Consider the following 22152-nt stretch of genomic DNA (forward strand, 5'->3'; position numbering starts at 1 on the left):
GCTTCTCCCTCTGCCTGTGTCTCTGCCTCACTCTCTGTGTCTTTCATGAATAAATATATAAAATTTTAAAATAAAGTAAAAGTAGAGACACCACATAATAACCTTGTTGATCTATGATTCAATGAAAGGCATAAAGGGGCCACTGGATCTTCTACGGCCAGTGGAGAGCTCAGTAGTGCTAACATAACTAGCATGTCTTCTGTTGCCTTGGGGCAGCAGGGCCACATGGGCTGGGTCCTGCCCTGCTCTAGGGTTCTCTGTGGGAAAATGCTGAGAGAATCCGGAAGTGGTGCAAAGGCCAACTAGACTGAAGAGAAGAGAAGGAGGTGGAGGTGGTGTTGAGCTACGTCATCAAGACTCTTTCGGATGCAAGGGACAGAAGACCCAACACGGATTGCTGTGGCACAGATAGGAATTTATTGAGTCACGTAAAGGAAATCCCAGGAGTTTTGCTAGCTTTAGGTCTGGCTTAATCCAGGGGCTCCCACAATGCCTAGGGACTCCTCTCCTTCTCCTGGCCTCACTTTCTACTGTGATGGCTCCATTCTCAGGGAAGCTTTCCCTCCTGCTCTGGCAAGATGGGCACCAGCAGATACAGGCTTACTCTGCCATGGTTCCAATATCAGCAAAAAAAGGGGGGGCGGTGGCTTTCTGTTGAGAATCCCAGCCCAAGTCCCAGGACCATCTCTCATGGGCTCTTGGTTCTATGCCCATCCCTAACCCAATATCTGGTGCCAGAGGGCTGTCCTGCTGGGATTGGCTGAGCAGAATTTGTCCCCAGCCTTGGGGCCGAGAGTGCAGCTGAGACAGCTCAGACGTCATGAACTGGGAGTGGGGAGATGTATAGTTCCCAAGAGGAAAATTTGGGTCCTATTAGTATAAGAGAAATAGAGTGTTAAAAATAGATGTCCACTCTAGGGACCTTGGGGGGGGAGTCATTTCACATCTAAATTTCTGCTTCCTCACATACATGTAAACTCAGGGGTGGAAACGGGTCTTTTAAAGAGCAGTAATCCAAACTGCTCTCACAGGCTCCAGCCTCTTGTGTAGTGCCCCTTCGGTATGTCTTAGCATTCTCAGTGGTGTCCCTGACAGACTCACCAGTAGGTCTCTCAATACCAGGTGCCATTGCTACATCAGATACCACCATTCTCACCCCAACCAAGGCTATAGAACTTTAAAAAAAAATTTATACATATTGTTTATTTATTTATTCATAAGAGACACAGAGAGAGAGAGAAGCAGAGACACAGGCAGAGGGAGGAGCAGGCTCCCTGCAGGGAGCCCGGTGTGGGACTCAATTCTGGGTCTCCGGGATCAAACCCTGGGCCAAAGGCAGATGCTAAACTGCTGAGCTACCCAGGGATCCCCTACTCTGTATTTGAAACACATTAAGTACTTAAAGCTAACTGTGGAAGAATCTGGATAGGTACTGTTGGAGGTTTGCAAGATGGTTTAATGAAGGAAGGAAGGAAGGAAGGAAGGAAGGAAGGAAGGAAGGAAGGAAGGGAGGAAGGAAGGAAGGAAGGAAGGGAGAAAGGAAGGAAGGGAGGAGAGAAGGAAGGAGAGAAGGAAGGAAGGAGGGAATAGAGGAGATCATGATCTGAGCCACAGGCAGATGCTCAACCACTGAGCCACCCAGATGCCTCGAGGCTACAGTACTTCTGATATACATACCCAAGCTATGCACTGAGCTGCTGGTGAGCCTTCTGGGTTAATATTTGTGGCGTAGGTCCACAGGGAGTGGCATGTGTCACGGAAACAGCTCTTGTCACTGCCTCCTGGCAACAGCTCTCTTGAATGTGATTTGTGGCTTCCCTTTGTACACCAGGGCTCAGGCCTTGTCCATGGAGCCAGATGGGGACACAGACACCCTATTGCCCACTCCACCTCCATTTCTGTTGCTTGGAGGCCACACAAATTTATCAGATGAGCTCAGGTAGGTGTGTGTGTCTCAACTGAGGCCCTAGCTGAGATCCCACCCTTCAAAAAACAAAATAAAACAGCTCCACAAAACTGGGCCAACCACACTTAACGTCAATTATTACCCAGAGTTGTGAAAATCAGTCAAGTCTGTTCTTAATGAAGAATTTCTAAGCTGTACTTGTCACAGACGGAAGGCTTATTTATTTGGACTTCAGCAGAGCATAGTGAGTTTTGGAGGGGAGGTGTCACTTGATACCTTTTCCAATGTCTTAGACCTTGATCACATATGAAAGCCAGGCAGGTGGCTATGGCCCCCAAAGCACAGGCAATAGAAGAAAATAAACAGATAAACCAGACTTTATCATGACCAGAAGCGTTTGTCCGTCAAGGGACACCATCAAGAGGGTGAAAAGACAGCCTACAGAAGGAAAGGAAATATTTGCAAATTATATATCTGGTAAAGGCTTAAAATCCAGAACATACAAAGAAATTCAACAACTTAACAACAACAACTACAACAAAAAACAATAAACTCATACAGCCTCATTTTTTTAAATGGGCGAAGGGCTTGAATAGGATTTCTCCGGAGAAGATATGCTAATGTCCATAATCACATGAAAAGGTGCTCAACATCTTTAGTCACCACAGAAATGCAAGTTAAAACTACCCTAGCTACCATGTCATACCCATCAGGATGGCGATGATCAAAAAAGTAGAAAGTAAGTGTTGGCCAGGACTGGATAGATTGGAACCCTTGCGCACGGCCGGTAGAATACAAAATGGTGCAGCTGCTGTGGAGGATGGCTTGGTGGTTCCTCAAGATATTAAACAGAAGGACCTTAGGACTCAGCTGTTCTCCTCCAAGGCGTCTACTCAAAGAATTGAAAACAGGGACTCAAACAGAATCCTCTGCACACCCAAACCCACAGCGGCATTTTTCACAGTAGCCAAAACGGGGAAGCAACCCAGTGTCCGTCACATGGTGAATGGAATAAAATATTTCATCCACACAGTGGAATGTTATTCTGCTGTGAAAAGGAAGGAGGTTCTAGTATATGCTACAAGATAGGTGAACCTCGAGAGCAGTGTGCTGAGATAAGCCAGTCACAAAAGGACAAATATGGTGAGATCCCACTTATGTAATGTACCTAGAGCCATCACATACTGAGACAGGGTGTAGAATGGTGGTAGCCAGGGGCTGGGCCTAGGAGATACGGGGTTAGTGTGGTTAGTGTTTTGGTTTGTTTTTTAAGATTTTATTTATTTATTCATGAGACACATAGAGAAAGAGGCAGAGACACAGGCAGAGAGAGAAGCAGGCTCCCTTTGGGGAACCCAGATGCAGGACTTGATCCCAGGACTCTGGGATCATGACCTGAACCAAAGACAGATGCTCAACTACTGAGCCTCCCAGGCATCCCATGGGATTAGTGAGTGTTTAATGGGGATAGAGTTTCGGTTAGGAAGGTGAGAAAGTTCTGGAGACGGTTGGACAACAGTATGAATACACTTGATGCCACTGATTTATAGACTTAAAAGTGGTTAACATGGTAAATTTTGTGTTCATATATTTTACCACAGTTAGAAAAGTTAAAAAAAGAACGAAATCACTCAAGAATTTCTAAAAATACCTATGTCCAGGCTCATTTACACCAATTCCATCAGAATCTCTGGGTCATGGCTAGCCATCAGTGTTTCCAAGCAAGTTCCTCAGGTGATTGTCAGGCCAGGATTGAGACCCACTAAGCCAGATCTTCAAGGCACCAAGAATTCGAACAAATCGAATTGAGCGCTATGTGTTTTAACTACTAAATCTGGCAATACGCCCTGATGACTGCCCTACCGGTGCTCCTGCTAGCGTAAGGCTGTATCTCTCTCATCCCATGGCAACGTACCCACCCACATACACATGCATTTTTGCACACTCCAAAGCGACACTCTAGACCTGTGGTCTAGATGAGGGGAGACACTTGCCTCCCACCCTTTTGACCTCTGACCTCTGTCCCTTCCTGCCTTCTCCATCCCCTCCTCTGGGTCCCCAAGGAGGCTCAATGCCACAGCCCTTTCCTTCACATCTATCCAGAAACTATGCCCCAGATTCTCAGGACACAAGAGACCTTCAGCACCCAGTGAGAAACACGTGTCAAAGAATTGACCCGATACAGACTCAATTAAATAAACTTGTTATTTTAATTGTTAACGAGACAAGAGCAAGCAGGGTGTGTGTATGTGTGTGTGTGTGCACGTGCCACCCCATTTGGGGAGTGACGAGGCAGGGAGAACATATTTACAGATGCTTTGGGAAAAAAATAAACTTCCTTCTCCTATTCAAGGTCGGGTCCTGGGTCACTGATCCCCAACAGCATCCGATGCTTCCAAAGACATCTCTGTCCCATGTCATCGCCGAGTGTATACTGGGCACCTAGTCTGAACCTGCTGTGCTGGGTGCAGGCTAGGAACACAGCAGGGCCCCAGCTCCCTAGAAGCTAACAGACCTGAGCAGGGAAGGCAGGGATATTTAGAGCAGGGAGAAATTAGAAGGACGTATACTTTTAATGATTGAGCTATGTATGATCTGGACACCAAAAAAATAAACCTTCGCTTTGTTATGCACTTGCCCAGTGCCTCTGCTCCAGTTTCTCCTCTTGGCAAGCAGAGCCGGGACTCCAGGGGGGAGGGCGGAAACATGGAATCAGCGAGATAAATAATATTTTAGGTGCAATTGTTTAAAAATAGAAATTCACGCCCCAAAACTCGTGACAGGCAAAATACCAATGTTTTCAATAAAGTCAGGATCAGACTCTGCATTTGGATGAGCTGGTCTCTCGCTGGTCTCACCCTCATCCTGGCACTGTGCTAATAAAAAGTTATCTTTAGAAATGGCCCATCTGCGGAAGCTTGTGGATTTTTTTTTAATGTCGTGTTAAAATATTACTTATCTTGAAGATTTTTTTTCCAGTGCTGTCTTAAATCTTGCACCCAAGCCGGGTTCCTCACCTACCTCACCCTAGTCCCCACCCTGCTGGCAGAGTGTACTCGACAACGGAGCTGCTAGGCAAAATAGTGGCCTTGCAATGTCATTTGAATTGCGGATCACGTATACCCCATGGGATACACTTACACCAGAAGATTATTCGTGGATCTGAAATGCAAATCAAATTGAGCACTATGTGTTTTAACTACCAAATCTGGCAATACGTCCTGATGACTGCCCTACCGGTGCTCCCGCTAGTGTAAGGCTGTATCTCTCTCATCCCACGGCAACGTACCTGCCCAAATACACATACATTTTTGCACACTCCAAAGCGACACTCTTGCCCATTAACGTGTGTTCTCCTAGAATCTTCCTCCTGTGGTTTTCTTCCAGTGCCCTGCTGTATTGCTTTAGTCACTGAGCCCGACCCTAATGGCCCGGGGCCTTGCTCAGCCTTTAGGGCATCCTCCACACTGGGTCTGAGCATCAGAGACCTGGACATGAACTTCACGCCAAAATGGGCACTGTGCATGGGGAGACCCCGAGGGCTCTGTGGCACGTGCCACTTCCTTCCTCCCCGGGCGGCGGGCCTCCAGCCTAGATCTCACTCTCTTCCAGAATCTCCTCCATGGTGTGGGTCAGGGTGAAGTCCCCATCGCTGCTCTCAGACAGGCTGCTGCCCCGGGGCCAGGCTGCGTGTCCCCGTGGGGGCCGGGGGCCCAGTCCCCCCAAGCCATGCATGGCCAGGTGGAGGAGCTGTCCATGGTTGTTACCACCGCCCAGCGAGGGCTGCAGCTTCTCCCGTGTCCTCGTGCGGCCTGCCTGGGACAGCTTCTTAGGACATTTTCCCAGGAACTGGAAGTCTTTCTGCAGGACCCAGGCACTGCAGCCCGAGTGGCGGGCCAGCAAGAAGCGTACCCAGTGCTTCCGCAGCTCAGCCTTCACCTGCGAGGGATAAGAGGGCGGGTTACTGTTCCCGAGTCACCTGGCTGTGTGTGTGTGTGTGTGTGTGTGTGTGTGTGTGTGTCCTATCAGCAATCACTCACTGCATGGCTCCCATGTGCCACCCCTGGGAAACTTACCTTCTAACTGTGGAGATGCACAGAGAGGAGTAAACAAGCCTATGTGTGCACAGCACATGGTAGTGACACCATGTGGCTACTGAGCAGGACAGTGAGGCGAGGAGACAAAAATTTGAGATATAAGTGTTCCAGAAAGGACTGTGTAGAGGTGTGTATGACACCTGCCTGGTGGACAAGGAGCCCCCCCACCCTGTAGGAAGACAGAGGTGACAGCAGTGAGCAGGAGGGAAGTGGGTTTTGCTGTCCAGGAGCTTACATTCTGGGGGGTGAAAGAGGGCCTGGAGATGCCACCAATTCCTAAAGCCAGGAGGAAACCGCCTGCCCTCCCCCTTTCAAGCCTCTTTCCAGGGAGCAGAGAACTGGTAGTGATGATGATGATGGTGATGATGATGATGAAAATCACCATAGTTACCGGAAACCCAGAAAGCTCAGAGCCACACAATAATAACCAGGGGCTGCTATTATAACCATTTTACAGATCAGGAAACTGAGGGCCAAAGAGCTCTAGGAACCCGACGCACTCAGACCTGCTAAGTGGGTGAGTCACAGCCAGAATCCCGATTTTTGGACTCCAAAGTTCAAGCAGGTTCCCTCTGTCACCTTTAATGAATGGTCCCTGAGTGCCCCCAGCAGGGCCAGAGCGGGGATCTGAGCCTCTTCCGTGCATCCCGACACCGTTTCCCATTCCTCTGGACTGCCCCCTGCTCGCCCTACTGGGTGCTCACAGTATGCATTTGCCCTGGGTACATGCTGGTCACTGCACCATGTTCCCCATCACACAACCAGAAACCTGTGGGGGCTACAGGACGCCAGCCCCAGCCTCACCAGAACCCGAACAGCAGCTTCGGAGACGTACCTCTCCATTGGCAAAGCAGTACTGCAAGGCCACGAGTAATCCCTGCAAGCAAAGGAAGAGGTTTGCATGAGGTTTGCCTCAGGAGAAGATGTGTCTGGGAGTGGCCTGGAGAATCCAAGCCCCCCCTCCCCCCCGCATCTGGGAAGCCCCCAGAAGAGTCAGGTGACTACATTGCTAGCGTTAACTGGAGTTGGCCATCCTGGTCACATTAGCTTGGATTTCACTGGGATCTCTTCTGACTTTGACCTTCACCACCCGTATCAGCCCAGGTATGTGCTTAGATGCCTACAGGTTAATGATGAATAAATCCTAAATACTTTGTGTTATTCATTCAATTATACAAATATTGTACAAGACCGCTGTCCCATTTCTACTTGTTCATGGTGAGCATTGCTAATTTTTTTTTGGCCTCAATTTTATTCTTTCCCTTTGGGAACTGATGCTGCCCTACTCTCTGGGCTTCTGGCAGGGTTGTCGATCATGGTCCCCATGTTCTAGGATGGCCGTCACCACAATAATCAACCCAAATGGTCAGGGGACCCAAGCAGGGCCGATGTGAGTTCTTTTGCCTGGGAATGGAGGAAGGGTTGCACTCTCTTCCCTCTGTTTGCCAACTTTATGGTCAAAGTCAGCCTAGAGATACACATGGGTGTCTTCCCAGCTGCAGGGAGTCAGCTTGTCTGAGAATGAAGCCAAGAGAGAGAAAAGCTGAGGCTGGAGAAGGTAAGAGACAGATTTCCAATCTCGTATGCATACCCGGATCCACCAATGCCTGATCCTGAAGTTTTCATTTATGTGACATAATAAATAACCCCTTCTTGTGTCAACATTTCCTTTGAAAAGATAGATGATTCCATGCCCATGGTTTCTCATCACATGTAGATTAAAATTTAAAAATCTCCTAACCACAGAAGGCACCTAGGCTCTGTGTCTGTGTCGTTGACTTTATCCACTTCTTGTTACCCGCTTGTGTTCAGCCACTCCATTCCAGCAACACTGGCTTCCTCCAGCATCTCAAGCTAAGGTACTAGTTACCTGTCACTGTATAACTCAGTGGATCAAAACAGTCAAGATTTACCATCTCACACAACTTTCTACGGGCCAAGAATCCAACAGTGGCTTAGCTGGGTATTTTGGTTCAGGGTCATCCTTCAGGTTGCAGACAAGATGTTGGCTGGGACCTCAGTGTTCTGAAGGCTTGACTTGCTTCCAAGATGGTTCACATGCCTGCCAAGTTGATGCTGGTTGATGGTAGGAGGTGCTGGTCTCTGCCACAGAGCTGTGTGAGTGTCCTCGTGACAAGGGAGCTGGCTCCCCAACCTGCCCCGAGTGGGTGACCCAAGGGAGCCAGGCGGAAGCTACAACCTCTTGATGACCTGGCCTCAAAAGCCACATTCCTTAATGCCCACAGTACCTTAGCAGTCATGCAGATCAACCCTATTCCTTGTGAGAGGAGACTCTGTGGGGCCATGAATACCAGGAGGCAAAGATCCTTGGTGGCTATATTGGACACTAACTAACACAACTCATTGCTTACTGAGGTCCCTTCATGCTTTCTGTCTTCTGGACCATTCTTCTCTCAAATCTCTGCCTAACTGGCTTCTCAAAATTCAGCTCTTAGCTCAAATATCTGTAAAAGAGAGAGATCTTACCCGACCGCTCAATTTTTGGTAGCCTCTCCAGTCACCGTGAGCTGTGAGCTCTCTGATTATATTCTTTGCAGCCCCAGAATTATGTTGTTATTACTGGGCAACTTGGTTATTAACTGTCCCTCTCTGTCCCCACCCAGCAAGGCTGGCGTCTTTATCCAGTCTTTTCACTACCAGACACCCAGAACCAAAAACAAATGCCTAGCACATGAGAGAAGCTCAACCCTTTCTGTAAAAGGAATACGTGAGTGAGTGAGTTGGGTTTCTGTTACTAACAACACAAGAGCTTCGCCTTGTACAATGCGCAATGATTTCTAAAATACAGCAGGATGGTCTCCTTTCTGTTGTCTTCCTTGTCATTTATGAAGCATTGTGGGCACCAAGGGTCCCAGTGGAAATGACAGGCCACCTTTACGTGGCATTTCCATTTCCAAAGCACCTGTGTTGGGGAAGTTTCTGGAGAGGGATACCCATCTTGATGTCGGAAGATTTTTCTGGATTCACTGCCTGACTGCCAAGAAGTCTGGGATCAAAGCTGTTGTAGCTTGTGACTGTCTTCCGGCATTTGCTGACTCTTATGCTTCCTGATGTGATACCCAGCTGCGCTAACCTGCATTCCACGGCCTCCCCAGTCATGTGAGCATCTGTGGCACCTGGGCTGTGTGTCTAAAGTACTAGAGCTCCATACATGTGCAGGACCCAAGTGCCTGGGTGTTTGGGGGGGGAGGGGAACAGCGTAAAATGGCAGGACTCACAAGGGAAGGACACGTTTCTGACTGAAGAGTGAAGGTCAGAGTGCAGACCGACTCTCCCATCTCTCTTGATAATATTTCTCTCACCCCCTGCAGCTGGTAAGGGAGGTTTGGTACTGGGAAAGGAGCTGATATTATAAAGGGATTATAACATGTTGCCCCGGGGGAGGATTTTTATGGTCTTCCTTATGGAGGCTTAGAGATTTGGCGTGCTGGCTATCTTGATGTCAGTCATGTGTTTGGATTCTGCTCACCAGTGTGGGATTTTCTTTCTCCATGCACCCTTTATTCCATGGGGATAGCTCCTAAACAGGGGCATGGTGGTACCAGTTTGGTACCAGCATGGTGGTACTGCCACACACACACAGTCTCATTGGGGGTTCCTAGTTGCCCCATACAGTGGCAGGGAGATTATGCATGCCCTTGAGCATATGATATTAGAAGAGGTAGCTTTCCCCTGTCGGAATCCTCACGAATGAGTTAGCTAAAATAGGATTCCACATCACACACATGTCTTTCACTTCTTTGGGTTCTTGATTGACTGTTTTCAGAGGCTCCTGGAGTCCGGTTAACTCTCATTCTAGATAAAATGAGTGTGAAGGGAGTGGTCCCACAGAACAGATGGCGCTCACTTCCGATGCCACCACCACTTGGTGACAAGTCTCTCCAAAGATCCCTTGATGGTGAAATTCTCTATGAAATAAGCTCTTGGAAGAGTGAAGAAGCCCCCAAGCAGCAAGGAAAGGCCTCTGTTGGGCCCATGACAGTTCCCGCTGATGCACTAAAATATGACCCACCGGATGTGCCCCCACACATCTGCCCACTCATGCTGTCACCTCTGCCTGGGAGGATGGAGGGGAGTAGTGCAGGGGTACCCAGAAGTACTCTGTCCATGCACAGGCCCTGTCAGTGTGTTTCCTGGCTCAGTTTGCACAGGAAACACAGGATCCTCACGTTTCTCAGTGATGCATGGCAGCAGGCAGAGCTCTAGTTGCAGGACCAAAAGATCCAGTGAGGTGGTAAGTCCCCAGAAATGGACCCAAGGATCTCTCCTTTCCCTATAAGCATATGTTACTCCTCACATGAAGTGGTGGACCATGTTTCTCCTCCCCTTGAATCTGTGACTCCTGTACAATGTGGTGGAAGTAACCTTCTGGGACCTCCGAGCCTATACGTTAAGAAATCTTGGAAGTTTCTACCTTCTCTCTCTTAGAACATTTGCTCTGGGGATGCTCTGGGAGTCCAGCTGCCAGGCCCAAGGTGGATGGAGAAGCCATGTGGAGGAGAACTGATACGACATTCTATGATCAAGAGCCTCAGCTGAGCCCCAGCCAACAGCCCGTGTCAATGTCCAGCCATGTGAATGAATCATTTTGGATGTTCCAGCCCAACTGAGCTTTCAGATATTTTCAGGCCCATTTTAAAAATTGCATGTATCAAAAATATCACCCTGCTGAGTCCAGAAGGCCCAGCTTATAGAATCATTAAAGATAACAACACAGTTCCTGCTTTGAGCCATGAAGTTTTGGGGTAGTTTGTCACAGAACAATCAGTGGAGCTGCTAACACAAGCTCCCTTGCCAGTGGAGTCTGATAAAAGCTGATTCTTCCTCAAAATCTGTCTCATGTAGTTCCCCCATAAGCTTCTGGTCCTCAGAGGGTCTTGGGCATGTGAGCTCAGCTAACCAAGGGCTCACATAACCTATCAAGCCCTCAGAGGAAGAAAAGCCAACAAATACTGCTGACATAATAGCTATTTGGTTCTTGTTTCATTGCTGACAATGAAATTGTTTATAATTTATGATTATCTTTTAAAGAAGGTTAACACCAAACAACACAGGAAACCTGAATTATTAAAGCTTCACCATTGAAATCCCCCCCCCAAAGATTGAAATATATTAAACATGGTTTCATAATGAAAATAAACAAGGCCAGCAATAGGTTCTGTGTTGCAGCTCAGAGCCACATACAGCTTAGCTCCAACAGAAGGAAAAAGGAGCCAGGGCACCTGAATGGCTCAGTGGTTGAGTAGATATCTGCCTTTGGCTCAGGGCATGACCCCGGGTCCTGGGATCGAGTTCTGCATTGGGCTCCCTGCAGGGAGTCTGCTTCTCCCTCTGCCTGTGTCTCTGCCCCTCTCTGTCTCTCATGAATAAGTAAATAAATAAAATATTTTTTTAAAAAGGAAGGAAAAAGGAGCCATCATTCAATTGCCCAGACCATGTGCCCCAGGCTCTGCCTCTGGCCTTTGATGAGCATGAGGAACTATGACAGAGGGCTTCCCAGCAGGGGCTCAACCTCCACAAAGAAACCTCATCTCTGATGACTAATGGCATGCAGAAGTCCTCCTCTGAGTCCTCTGTCACTAAAGTGGTAGGATAATTTCTCCCTCATGGTGACAATGTGAGGGTTCTATGAGATCAAAAGCATTTGGAAGTAAACAGATGTTTTCTCATGTTCCATTTTATTTTTTAATTTTTTTTAAAGATTTTATTTATTTATTAATGAGACAGAGAGAGAGACAGAGAAAGAGAGAGGCAGAGACACAGGCAGAGGGAGAAGCAGGCTCCACGCAGGGAGCCTGACATGGGACTCAATCCCCTGTCTCCAGGATCACACCCTGGGCTGAAGGTAGAGCTAGACTGCTGGGCTACCCAGGCTGCCCTTTGTTTTTGTTTGTTTTTGTTTTTGTTTTTGTTTTTGTGACATGGTTTTGCGGGATATAGAATCCTTGGTTGAATTATGTTTCTTTCAACATTTTGATTATGTCATATCACTGCTTCCAGACTCCTACTGTTTCTGATTTGAGTCAGGTGTCACTTGTATTGTTGGTCCCTGTGTGTCATGAGTCATTTTTCTCTTACTACTTTCAAGAGTTTTCTCTTTGCGTTTGGCTTTCAACAGTTGAACTATAACATTTAACATTTATAACATTTATATAATTATAACATTTCTCGGTGGGGATCTCCTTGTTTTATCTTCTTTGGGATTCATTGAGCTTTCTGGATTCATAGATCAATGTTTTTCATCACCTTTAGGAAGTGCACAGCCCTTATTTCTCCAAAGAACTTTTCTTCTCCCTTCTCTCTCTTGTCCTTCTGGGACTGTATGCTGAAATGCTCAATGGTGTTCCACAGATCTCTGAGACTCTTTTATTTCATCCCTTTTTTCCTGTTTCTCAAATTGGAATTTCAACCGACCTATCTTCAGATGTATTGGCTTTTTCTTCTGCCATCTGATTCTGATATCAAGCCTCCCAAGCGAAATTTTCATTTTCATTGTTGTACTTTTCAACCCTAGAATTTTTTCAGGTTGTTTCTTATTTTGCAATTTCTCTCTGTATTGAGATTTCCTAATTGATAAATCGTTGTCATCATGCTGATCTTTAACTTCTTAAACATGATTTCTTTCAGTCCTTCAAACATATATTTTTTGAGGATTTTAATTTTAAGTCATCTCTACACCCAATATGGGGCTCGATTTCACAATCCTGAGATCCAGAGTCACACACTTTACCAACTGAGCCAGCCAGGCACTCCTGAACATATTTATAACAGCTTCTTTGAAATTCTTTGTCTGCTAAGCGACCTCTCAGAGAGTTTCAGTTGACTGCTTTCTTTTTCCTGAGTAAGGGTCACACTCTTGTTTCTCTGCATGTCTCATAATTTTTTGTTTTTGTTGTTCAAAACTGGAAGTTTTATTTTTTTTATTTTTTTATTTTTTAACAAACTGGAAGTTTTAGAATCTGATTCCCTACTCCCTACTTCCTGGGTAGTTGCTGGTGTTTATTTGTTTAGAAATTTGCCTGGGCCATTAGTTCTGTGAGACTTTTCTCCCCTGTTTTATACAGCTTACTGATGTCTGTGCTCATTTCAAAAATTTTTGGCTTTGTGTTTAAGTCTGGCCTCCTGATCCTGTTTATAATAGCTTAACAATTAGTCAATGATTGATCAGAAGTCATGTTCAATCACCTTAAATCAGTAAGACTTCCACACTCTTTAATAATGGACCTGTGTGTGGCTTGGGGGACCCATTCCAAGTTTAGACAGTTGATAAGTCTTCTATGGCTTTTACTTTCTATCTCCTGTGTCTCCTGGATGTGTGTGCAGGAGCTCATGTTCAGCCAGCAACATGTGAATATCCTCTCTGGTCTCCCCTGAGTGTGTATGTAACCTTGCACAAGCCTCCAGCCTACCAGAGAAATATTTTGGAGCTGATCAAGGCCCATGATATGTCTCATTCCTCAAATCCCCCTGTTGAGTTTCTGGCTAGCTTGCCAGACCGTTTCTCATCCCAGCTAGGATGACCGATTTAGGCTGTGACATTTTCATCTCTCAATCCTTTGCCACTGAGATTACTACTGTATCTAACAGTGGCCAGGAGTGTGGGCTTTTCCTGCTCTCTGATTGATCTACATCAAGTCAGCCCCTTATTGCAATGAAGCTGCTAGTTTTCACTAGAATTTCCTCACTGACGGAGAGGTTGAAGGACAAGTGCATTCCAGGCTAAACAAATGGACCCCACTGTTGTTACTCAGATTTAACAATTTTTCTTGAATAAACTCTTCTCAGCCTTTTGTATGCCTTTGGCTGGTTTCCAGGGCCTTCACGTCATTGCTGTTGACAATCTTGTGTGATTTTACTGTTGTTTCTTGGGGGAGGGGATTGCTTGCCAAGTGCCTCTTTCCTCCATTCCATAAGTCCTGCCCTGTACTAGCATTTTGCAATGATTAGTCCCAAGGTTACCACTGAACAGAGACTCTGCTGCCAGCACTGTTTTTGATGGTTGCTTGGATTTGTGGCCTTTGCTACCCGAGCCATGCTTTTCAGTATTGATACCCTTGTGTAGTCTCCTCCCCTTCAGTCCAGGCTGGGATTTTCTTTAAAAATCTGGGATTTGCTTTAATTTTTTTTCTTTTTTTATATATATAGAAAGTGAGCAGGTGAGGAGCCAAGAGAAGGGGAAAGAGAATCTGCAGCAGGCTCCACACTCAGCATGGAGTCTGACTTAGGAATCAGTCTCACAACCCTGAGATCATGACCTGAGCCAAAATCAAGAGTCAGATGCTTAACCAACTGAACTACCCAGGCACGCATGGGATTTATTTTAAACATCAGAATGCAGAAGAAGTATCACTGTATGAGTTTCAGGCCTAGGCATTTAGAAGGCTGGAAGCTCCTGCTTTTATGCTCTTGGAAGCTCTGCACTGCCATGTAAGAAGTTCAGCTTCCCTGCTAGACAGATCATGTGAGGAGAATCGGCAGTAAGGGATAGGCCCCAAGACTGTATGGAATAAGTAGCTGGCAGTGAGAAATGAAGCCCCAGAAATTTGACCAAATAAATCCTCTCCAGCCAGCCCTAACCATGTGAGCCTTCCCAGCTCAGGCACCAGACATAAGAGTGGTGAAGCATCTTGGAAGGCATGGCATCACATGGAGCAGAGGGGAGCCATCTTTACTATGCTCACCTGGAGTTCCCCAGAATAATGAGAAAGAATAAAAATTATTGTTGTTATAAGCTACTAGGTAATGGATAACAATTTAAGGAATGGATAACCAAATAGCCAGGTAAAAGAGCAACAGCTGGACTACTGCTTCTAGTTTTGGCCTCCTCTAACACATTTTGACACAACTGGCAAGCTTCAAGAGCTGCCTGGTCTTGACTCACTGGTTCCTAACAAGTTGTATTGTGTTCTGAGTATGTCACCTGAAGTATAGACAATGTTCATTGTGCACAACACCCTGCAGAGAGCCCAGCAAAAATAGGCACATAATAAAAGGCTTTATGCTGACACTCACAGTTAATATGATTGTGAGTCACACCAACTATTACAGCCCAGGAAACAGACCACTTTTCCCTTCTTAGTCACTGAGTCATGCTGGCAGGATCAAGGCAACACAACACTTTTGGTCTACACACCCTTTTCATGCCATAGGCGCCAGTGCCAGAGAGACTGTTGACACTACAACTTTGTTTCTATCTGTTTCTTTCTCAATTCTCAATCTATCTGGGTCAAGGGCATTTGGGTTTCTCCGAAGCAAAGGAACCCATGTTCAGATGCCTACTTACATGAAATGAGCTCAGAGTCAGCTGCATGAAGAGTCGTATAAGTTTTGAAAATCCTTCTACTTGATCATCAGTGATGAAGGAGAAGAGAATCTCGTGAACACCCAACAAAGGAATGAGGACCAGTGTTGACTTTGCCAATCTGCAAATGACAACCAAAAAACTGTCAGGAAAGCTATGTTGAGAATAGGCAGTTTCCTGCTCTTCTGTCCATGACTTTATCATAGTTCTTATCATACTGAAAAATAATTGATCTTCTAGTTTGTCTCCTTGGCTACACATTGAATGCTTTAAGGGCCAGTGTGGTCTTGTTTAACTGATGCCTCCGTACACCTGACTCTTGGCAGACACTCAGGATACATGAATGGAGTGAATGAATGAATAAATGAATGGATGGATGGATGAATTTTCCTATAAAAAAGATTATGATATGCCTATAGATCTTAATGTTTTGACTGATGGATAGATTTCCATGTGCATGGCTGTCTCCCTGGGACACTACACCACTACCAGGTATGACAGATTTCCTATTACCTGGCTGGCAGGTGCCTCTATTTCTTTCTCTATTCAGGACTTCCAATGTCAGTGCTTTATTGAACCTGAGAAGGGAAAGCAAATGAAGTATCTGGGGTCACACAGCCACTAAGTGACAAATCCAGGCCTGGAAATGAGGCTTCTGACTTCAAACTCACACACTACACACTCCATGCAGAGCTTGACCTTCAAGCTCCATGCTGCCCCTCAGCCCCAAGACAGCAAGGGCTGCAGGAAATGAGAAACTGATCCTCCTCATAAAAAGTACTGTGTGGAAGCTCGCTGCTGTATACACTCTGCATAAAAAAGACAAACATTCCTTTGTACCACCCACGTGCAAAGTGCACAGCTGGGGCCCAAACATTCCATATCGCATACCGGTGGTTCCCAAACATGGTTTATCATTAGAATTCCTTAAAGAACCTAAAAAGATAGATGATAGACAGATGGATGAATGAATGGATAGATAAACAGATAGATGGAGAGATAGATGGAGAAATGGATAGGTGGATAGGTGGATGGATGGGTAGATGGATGGATGGATAGATAGATGGAGAGATAGATGGCTGGCTGGCTGGGTAGATAATAGATAGATGATAGAAAGATAGTAAATAGATATAGCCAGCTAGCTTCCTCAGCTGAGGTGTCAACCTCCTGAGTCAAAACCTCTGCCCTTTGAGTCCTGGGAATGTGAATTTTTAAGGAATCCTCCCATGGGGTTCTGATAAGCAGCCACATTTGGGAATGACTTTTTTTTTTTTTTTTTTTACCATTGAGCTGCTTCTTAATTTAAAACTACCTACATTAGCAAAAGTGACTCATACCCAGGGCACAAACAAAGCTACTGTCTTGTATATACACACTGGAAAAAAAAAGTTTAATCCCTAATGACTTTTTAGCCCAAGTCACTTTTCTTAAAGGGACAGACTTGAAGAAGTCTTTCCCCCCACCCCAACCCTGTGGAATTAACGATGGAGGAGATCATGGGCGATGTGCTCAGGAAGATTAACTATACGCAAGAGAAAGTGTTTAGTGTGGATCTTGTGTCTGTGAGACCCATTCAAGTGTAATGGTATCAAGGAAATGAGAAAAATCTCACCTTTGTCCCCTGAAAAGACCTAGAACCGTAGGAGGAAAGTAGGCACATAAGCTGTATGTGCAAGACCAGTGACGGATGGGGTATTGGGGGTGGGAGTGCTAGGCAGTGGAAAACAGACACCAGGTCTAGTTATGCCCTTCCCCTGAGCTGAGCCCCATCAATTCCAACCCCAGTCCCACCCAGGGCAACACTAAGTGGTCCTAAGGACAGAATATTTCAAGAGAGTTGTTTCTGTGCTTGTTTTTGCTTTTTAATTTCCAGGAGTGTTTTTAAAACCCTCTGTCTCAGAGGCAGCAAAGTGGCAACCACAGGTTAAATTTGTACTACGGGTGGTTTTTATTTAGGCTAAGGAGGTGATTTCTATTACTGGAGCCACTTATAAGTAATAAAGACAGTTGGAGCAGAGGGGGTCAGATTTCTGGCTTCTTTGGAAGAACATGGAAATCTAGGCCTGAAATTTTTCTTGGTAATTGTCATCGGCGGGCCCATAGCAGCTGTTTTCTTCACAGGGAACATGTCCTCTACAACATTCAACCCATCTGCACTACTCACTTATGTTCCACGCTTGGCCCCTGTGAGTATCTGAGTTTGTGACCCTTGCTCTGGGTTATCTAAGTTTTATTTAATTAATTAATTTATTTTTTAAAGATTTTATTTATTCATTCATGAGAGACACAAAAAGAAAGAAGCAGAGACACAGGCAGAGGGAGAGCAGGCTCCCTGTGGGGATCCTGATGTGGGGCTTGATCCCACGACCCTGGGAACACACCCTGAGCCAAAGGCAGATGCTCAACCACTGAGCCACGCAAGTGCCTCAGTTATCTGAGTTTTAAATATTTTTTTTCTCTTATTTATTTATGATAGTCACAGAGAGAGAGAGAGAGGCAGAGACACAGGCAGAGGGAGAAGCAGGCTCCATGCACCGGGAGCCCGATGTGGGATTCGATCCTGGGTCTCCAGGATCGCGCCCTGGGCCGAAGGCAGGCGCCAAACCGCTACGCCACCCAGGGATCCCAGTTATCTGAGTTTTAATGATACAAGCTACATACTTAGATGCAGGTCTGCATTTCACCATTAACTTGGGGCCATGCTATTCAAAACATTAGGTGTTTTGAATAAGCTCTGTATTTTGGAATAATAGCAGATCTGTAGAAAAGTAGCAAAGAGAGTACAGAGAGTTCCATATATGCTTCCCCCAGTTTCCCCTCATGTTAAATCGTGTATAACCATGGTACATTTATTTGTTAAGACTAAGAAGCCAACACTGGCACACGACAAGTAACTATGCTCCAGATCCCACTCAGATTTCACCAGGTTTTCCACTAATGTCCTTTTCATGTGCCCGAGTCCCATATTTAGCATGGGATGATTTTTAAGGAATGGCCTTCTGTTTATGAAGCTTTGGGCCATTTTAGTAACTGTCAGCTCCCTGGTTGGATGTCAAGGGATTCCCCGTTCCTTATCTCATTCTAACTTCTCCTTAGACAAAGTACCATGTGTGTTCCTGTTCGGATAGAAATCCATAAATATATATCTACAGCCGTTTACTCTTACGAACTGTATTTATGCTTATTTTTCATCTATAGTCATTTGTTTGTTTAAATTGTTTGGTTTATTGCAGTCATTCAGTGATCCAACAAATATTTATGGAGCATGAGCCAGCGCAGTGGGAGAAGAGGCGCTGTGGTCAAAGGCAGTGGAACCCAGGGGCAGTATCTGGGCCTGGGTTCAAATCTCAATGCCACCAATTATTCTCCATGTGGCTTTGGGAAAATTATTTAAGCTCTCATCTATAAAAATGAGGATTATACAACTAATACCATAATATGAAGTGTTGAAATAATTAAAACATTATTATGAATAATAATACAACTGACAGTGTTGTTTGAAAGAGCAAATAAACACATGGTAAGCCCTCAGAATATTGATATCTGATACTTGAAGAATGTTCACTAGGATTTGGGTATCACTGTTTTTTTAAAATAAGCCATCTTTGTCTTCAGGTTGCTTACAACCTCCACGACTTTGATCAATTTGTTACATTTTTTTGGTTTTGGGTGCCCACCAGAACATCTTTTTGGAAAGGGCTCTGAGGTTCGGCAGGTGAAGAAATGACCCTCCTTTATAAATTCAGCAAGAGCTCTGCCCCGCACACCACATGGAGAGTAGAGACCGGTCCTCCGGAGGAAGAGCAGCCTGGGTGCTGGAAGCCACAAAGAACAGACAACTCTGACGCCACTGAGCATCATCAGCAGGCATCTGCCCACATTCCAGGGGCCTGGCTCGGCTCTCCCACTCCTGGCCAGGCAGGTGTGCCATGTAACTCTCCTCTGCTTGAATGCTGGAAGCCCAGGGACAGGATGGGGACTACAGGAGGTTCTCCAGCAACTAACAACTTGCCTTTTTGGCAAGACCCAGATCTATTTAATTTAAACTTTCCTAAAATATGCTCCTGGAGGGGATGGGGGCCAAATCTTGAGAGCTACATTCTGAAAGTTCTCAAAATCTGGGGGAGGTGGAGGCAGGCCTGTTTCTACCAGAGTTTGGACAAAATGCCCTGGGCCCTGTCGCCTCTTCCTCCTCATCCTAGCCAGGGAGGGGTGACAAAGGAAAACAGACCTGGAGGGGGACGAGGAGGTAGAAGAGCTCAGTGTGAGCTGGTGGGGGTGACCTAGTGGGGTGACTTAGAAATGAGAGCATTAGCACTGCTCTGCAGAGAAAAATGAGCAGATGCCCTCCTCAATGCTGCAGGATTCGCAAGCCAGGGCAGGAAAATCAGGTGGCCTGGTGTGTCCTGAGACGCAGGACCCTGGGTTTTTGCTAATTAATGAGCATAAGCTGAGCAATTGTACTGTGCTCTGCACTGGAGCAAGGTGAACAGAAAGCAGATGGCCAACCAGAATGATGCAGAAAGTCACAAAGATGCTAAGAGTCCCCTGTACTTACCCAGCCCTATCTGTGGAGACCCTGAGAAATGAGCCCTGCTTTCACCAGGCAGGTGGCCCCACAGGGCAGTGGGGGTTTCTCACGGTCAGTGATCCTTCGCACCGATCACTCTACTTTGACGACATGATCACCGGCAACACCCCAGTGACTGCTTTGAATTTCTGGCTTATTTGTTGTCAAGTATGCTAGGAGTGCAGGCACCAGGAGGAAACCCCCCTGCCCATTCCCGCCTTTCACCACCTCTAAGAATGAACAGTTGTATAGTCTGGTTTATATATCAGTCTCTTGTGAGTCCAGTTGGCATTAGGCAGCTCTCCAAAGTCTCAGCCATTTGGGAACACTGATACATCCCTGGGTGGTGGCAAACTCACCAAGGTAAGGTGTCTTAGCCTGGGAGGACTCCAGGTGGGCATAAACCCAGGTTTCTCTTTTCAAGCTTTATCCTTGAACAAGGGTGGAGGAAAGGGGGAAAAAAACCTTTCCAGACTGGTTGTATATATCAGACAAGTTATTCCTTCTCCTCCCAAAATAGCTGTCTTGGATCATTGCTCAGCCATGAGGGTCTCCTCAGTATTTATGCTTGCCTAGATTGTCAGCTCTCAGTCGGGTATGCACACTTGAGGGCTGTGCAAAAACAATCCATGTGGCATTAGAAGAAAACGTAATAAGGAAAGATAATTGAAGTTCTATGTGTTAAATTTTAATCCATCCTTTACCATTTTCTCTTTCTGTTGTATTTTATAATGTCTATATCAGCTCAACAGACCATGGGTGTAAATGATGAGGGGCATGCTCAGAATTTCTTTATTGAAAAAGATGCATGATCAGAAAAGTTTAGGAACCACCATCTCGGATAATTCCAAAGGAGATCTTGCAAAAGGGGATGTTGTGGCTGCTTAGAAGCATATCTGCCATGGCCCAACCTGAAAACTCCATGGGTTATTTCACTACAGCATCTGTTCCAGTGTCCTGCACTCTGCATCAAAATATCTTGGGGGAAGTCCATAAGAAGTCCAGGTAACAGGGCTCCATTCCACATTTACTGAGTCTGAATACCCAGTGGAAGGCCTCATGAGTCCATGCTTTTGGCTGCCTTGCCAGGTGATGCTTATAAGCAGCTAGAATGGAAAGATTCTTTAGGGGACCCTATGGGTTTGGAGCATGGGGAGCCCCAATGGTACATGGTGGGCTTTGAGGGCAGAGAAAAGCAGGGTGTAGACTCTCAGTCTGCATGGAAAGTGGTGTCTTGGGATTTGTCTACTCCCTGTTTCTGTTTCTGGGCAGTGCCGTCCTGTGTCGGGTTTCCCAGATGCCTCAGTGTGCCCTGTGCCTGGTTAGTGAGAGGCCTGCCCTCCCTGAATGGACCCATGATGGGAAGACTAGAGCAGCTCTAACCATGGTTTTAGATCTCCACCCTCAGAGAGCAGTTAGAGGCTCAGCCTTGGGAGAAGAGCCAAAGAAGCTTTGAGCCACTTAGAGTTCTCCACCAGAGGCGCCAAGAAAGTCGGCATGGTTCTGTGTTGTCCAAGCCAGCCCAAGTGCCTTCAGGATGGGAGGGTGAGTTGCAAAATGTTTGGGCCAATTATAGCATATATTTGTCAGTGGTGAACCATACATGTTTATATCCTTTGGGAACTCCCAGAAGAAGGGTTTTAGGTAGATAGGATTTGGGGTCTGGATCCTGGGCAAAGACCACTCACACATCCAATTAGACTGAGAACCCACATCTATGAGCTTCTTTGGTCTTCCTAACAAAGAGATGGGTCTCCTGTGACATTCCCATTTTACACACAAGAAATTAGGCCCAGGGAGGCCAAATATGTTGCCCAAGGTCACTCAGCAGATCTGGGATCATGGCCAGCATCAGCCCTCTTGACATATGTTCACACCAAAATACTAGTTTTTGGGAGTTGGAATGTTCTTCTTGCAGACAGGGCCCACATACTATCTTTCTTTTGTTCCAAGCACAGGTCCAGGCTCATGGTAGGTGTTCATTAAATATTTGTCAGATAAATGGAAAAAATACCTTCCCAGCACACCTGGGTCAGGTCCAATTTTAGTGTTAGTGAGAGAGAAACAGAGCTCCACCCATCCTCACTCACACCTCTGCCTATGACCTGCCATGTGGACTAAAATCCTTACCCTTAGAGCCACTCTTTGGCTCAACCAAATGGCTCTACTATCCACTCTTAGGGGCATTTTAAGTTCTCTGCTGCGGGGAATGTGCGTACCCTTGACCACTCACTTCATGTCCATGGGGCCAGAAGGT

The 22152-nt window shown here is 46.1% G+C and overlaps 1 protein-coding gene across 2 annotated transcripts in view; it reads right to left on the reverse strand.

The window, feature by feature from the left end:
- Positions 1-4097: 4097 nt before the first annotated feature.
- Positions 4098-22152, reverse strand: part of GLP2R (glucagon like peptide 2 receptor) — a 50158-nt gene continuing 32103 nt past the window's right edge. For both annotated transcript variants that reach the window (XM_077884186.1, XM_077884192.1), the window contains exons 11-13: positions 15308-15446; positions 6839-6880; positions 4098-5845 (exon numbers count right to left, since the gene is read on the reverse strand). In XM_077884186.1, the coding sequence (XP_077740312.1) occupies positions 5498-5845; positions 6839-6880; positions 15308-15446 (529 nt within the window). In that variant the 3' untranslated portion in view covers positions 4098-5497. The remainder of the gene's footprint in view (positions 5846-6838; positions 6881-15307; positions 15447-22152) is intronic.

This window comes from Canis aureus, chromosome 3 (genome assembly GCF_053574225.1).
Source record: "Canis aureus isolate CA01 chromosome 3, VMU_Caureus_v.1.0, whole genome shotgun sequence".
In the NCBI taxonomy this organism is placed as follows: Eukaryota; Metazoa; Chordata; class Mammalia; order Carnivora; family Canidae; genus Canis; species Canis aureus.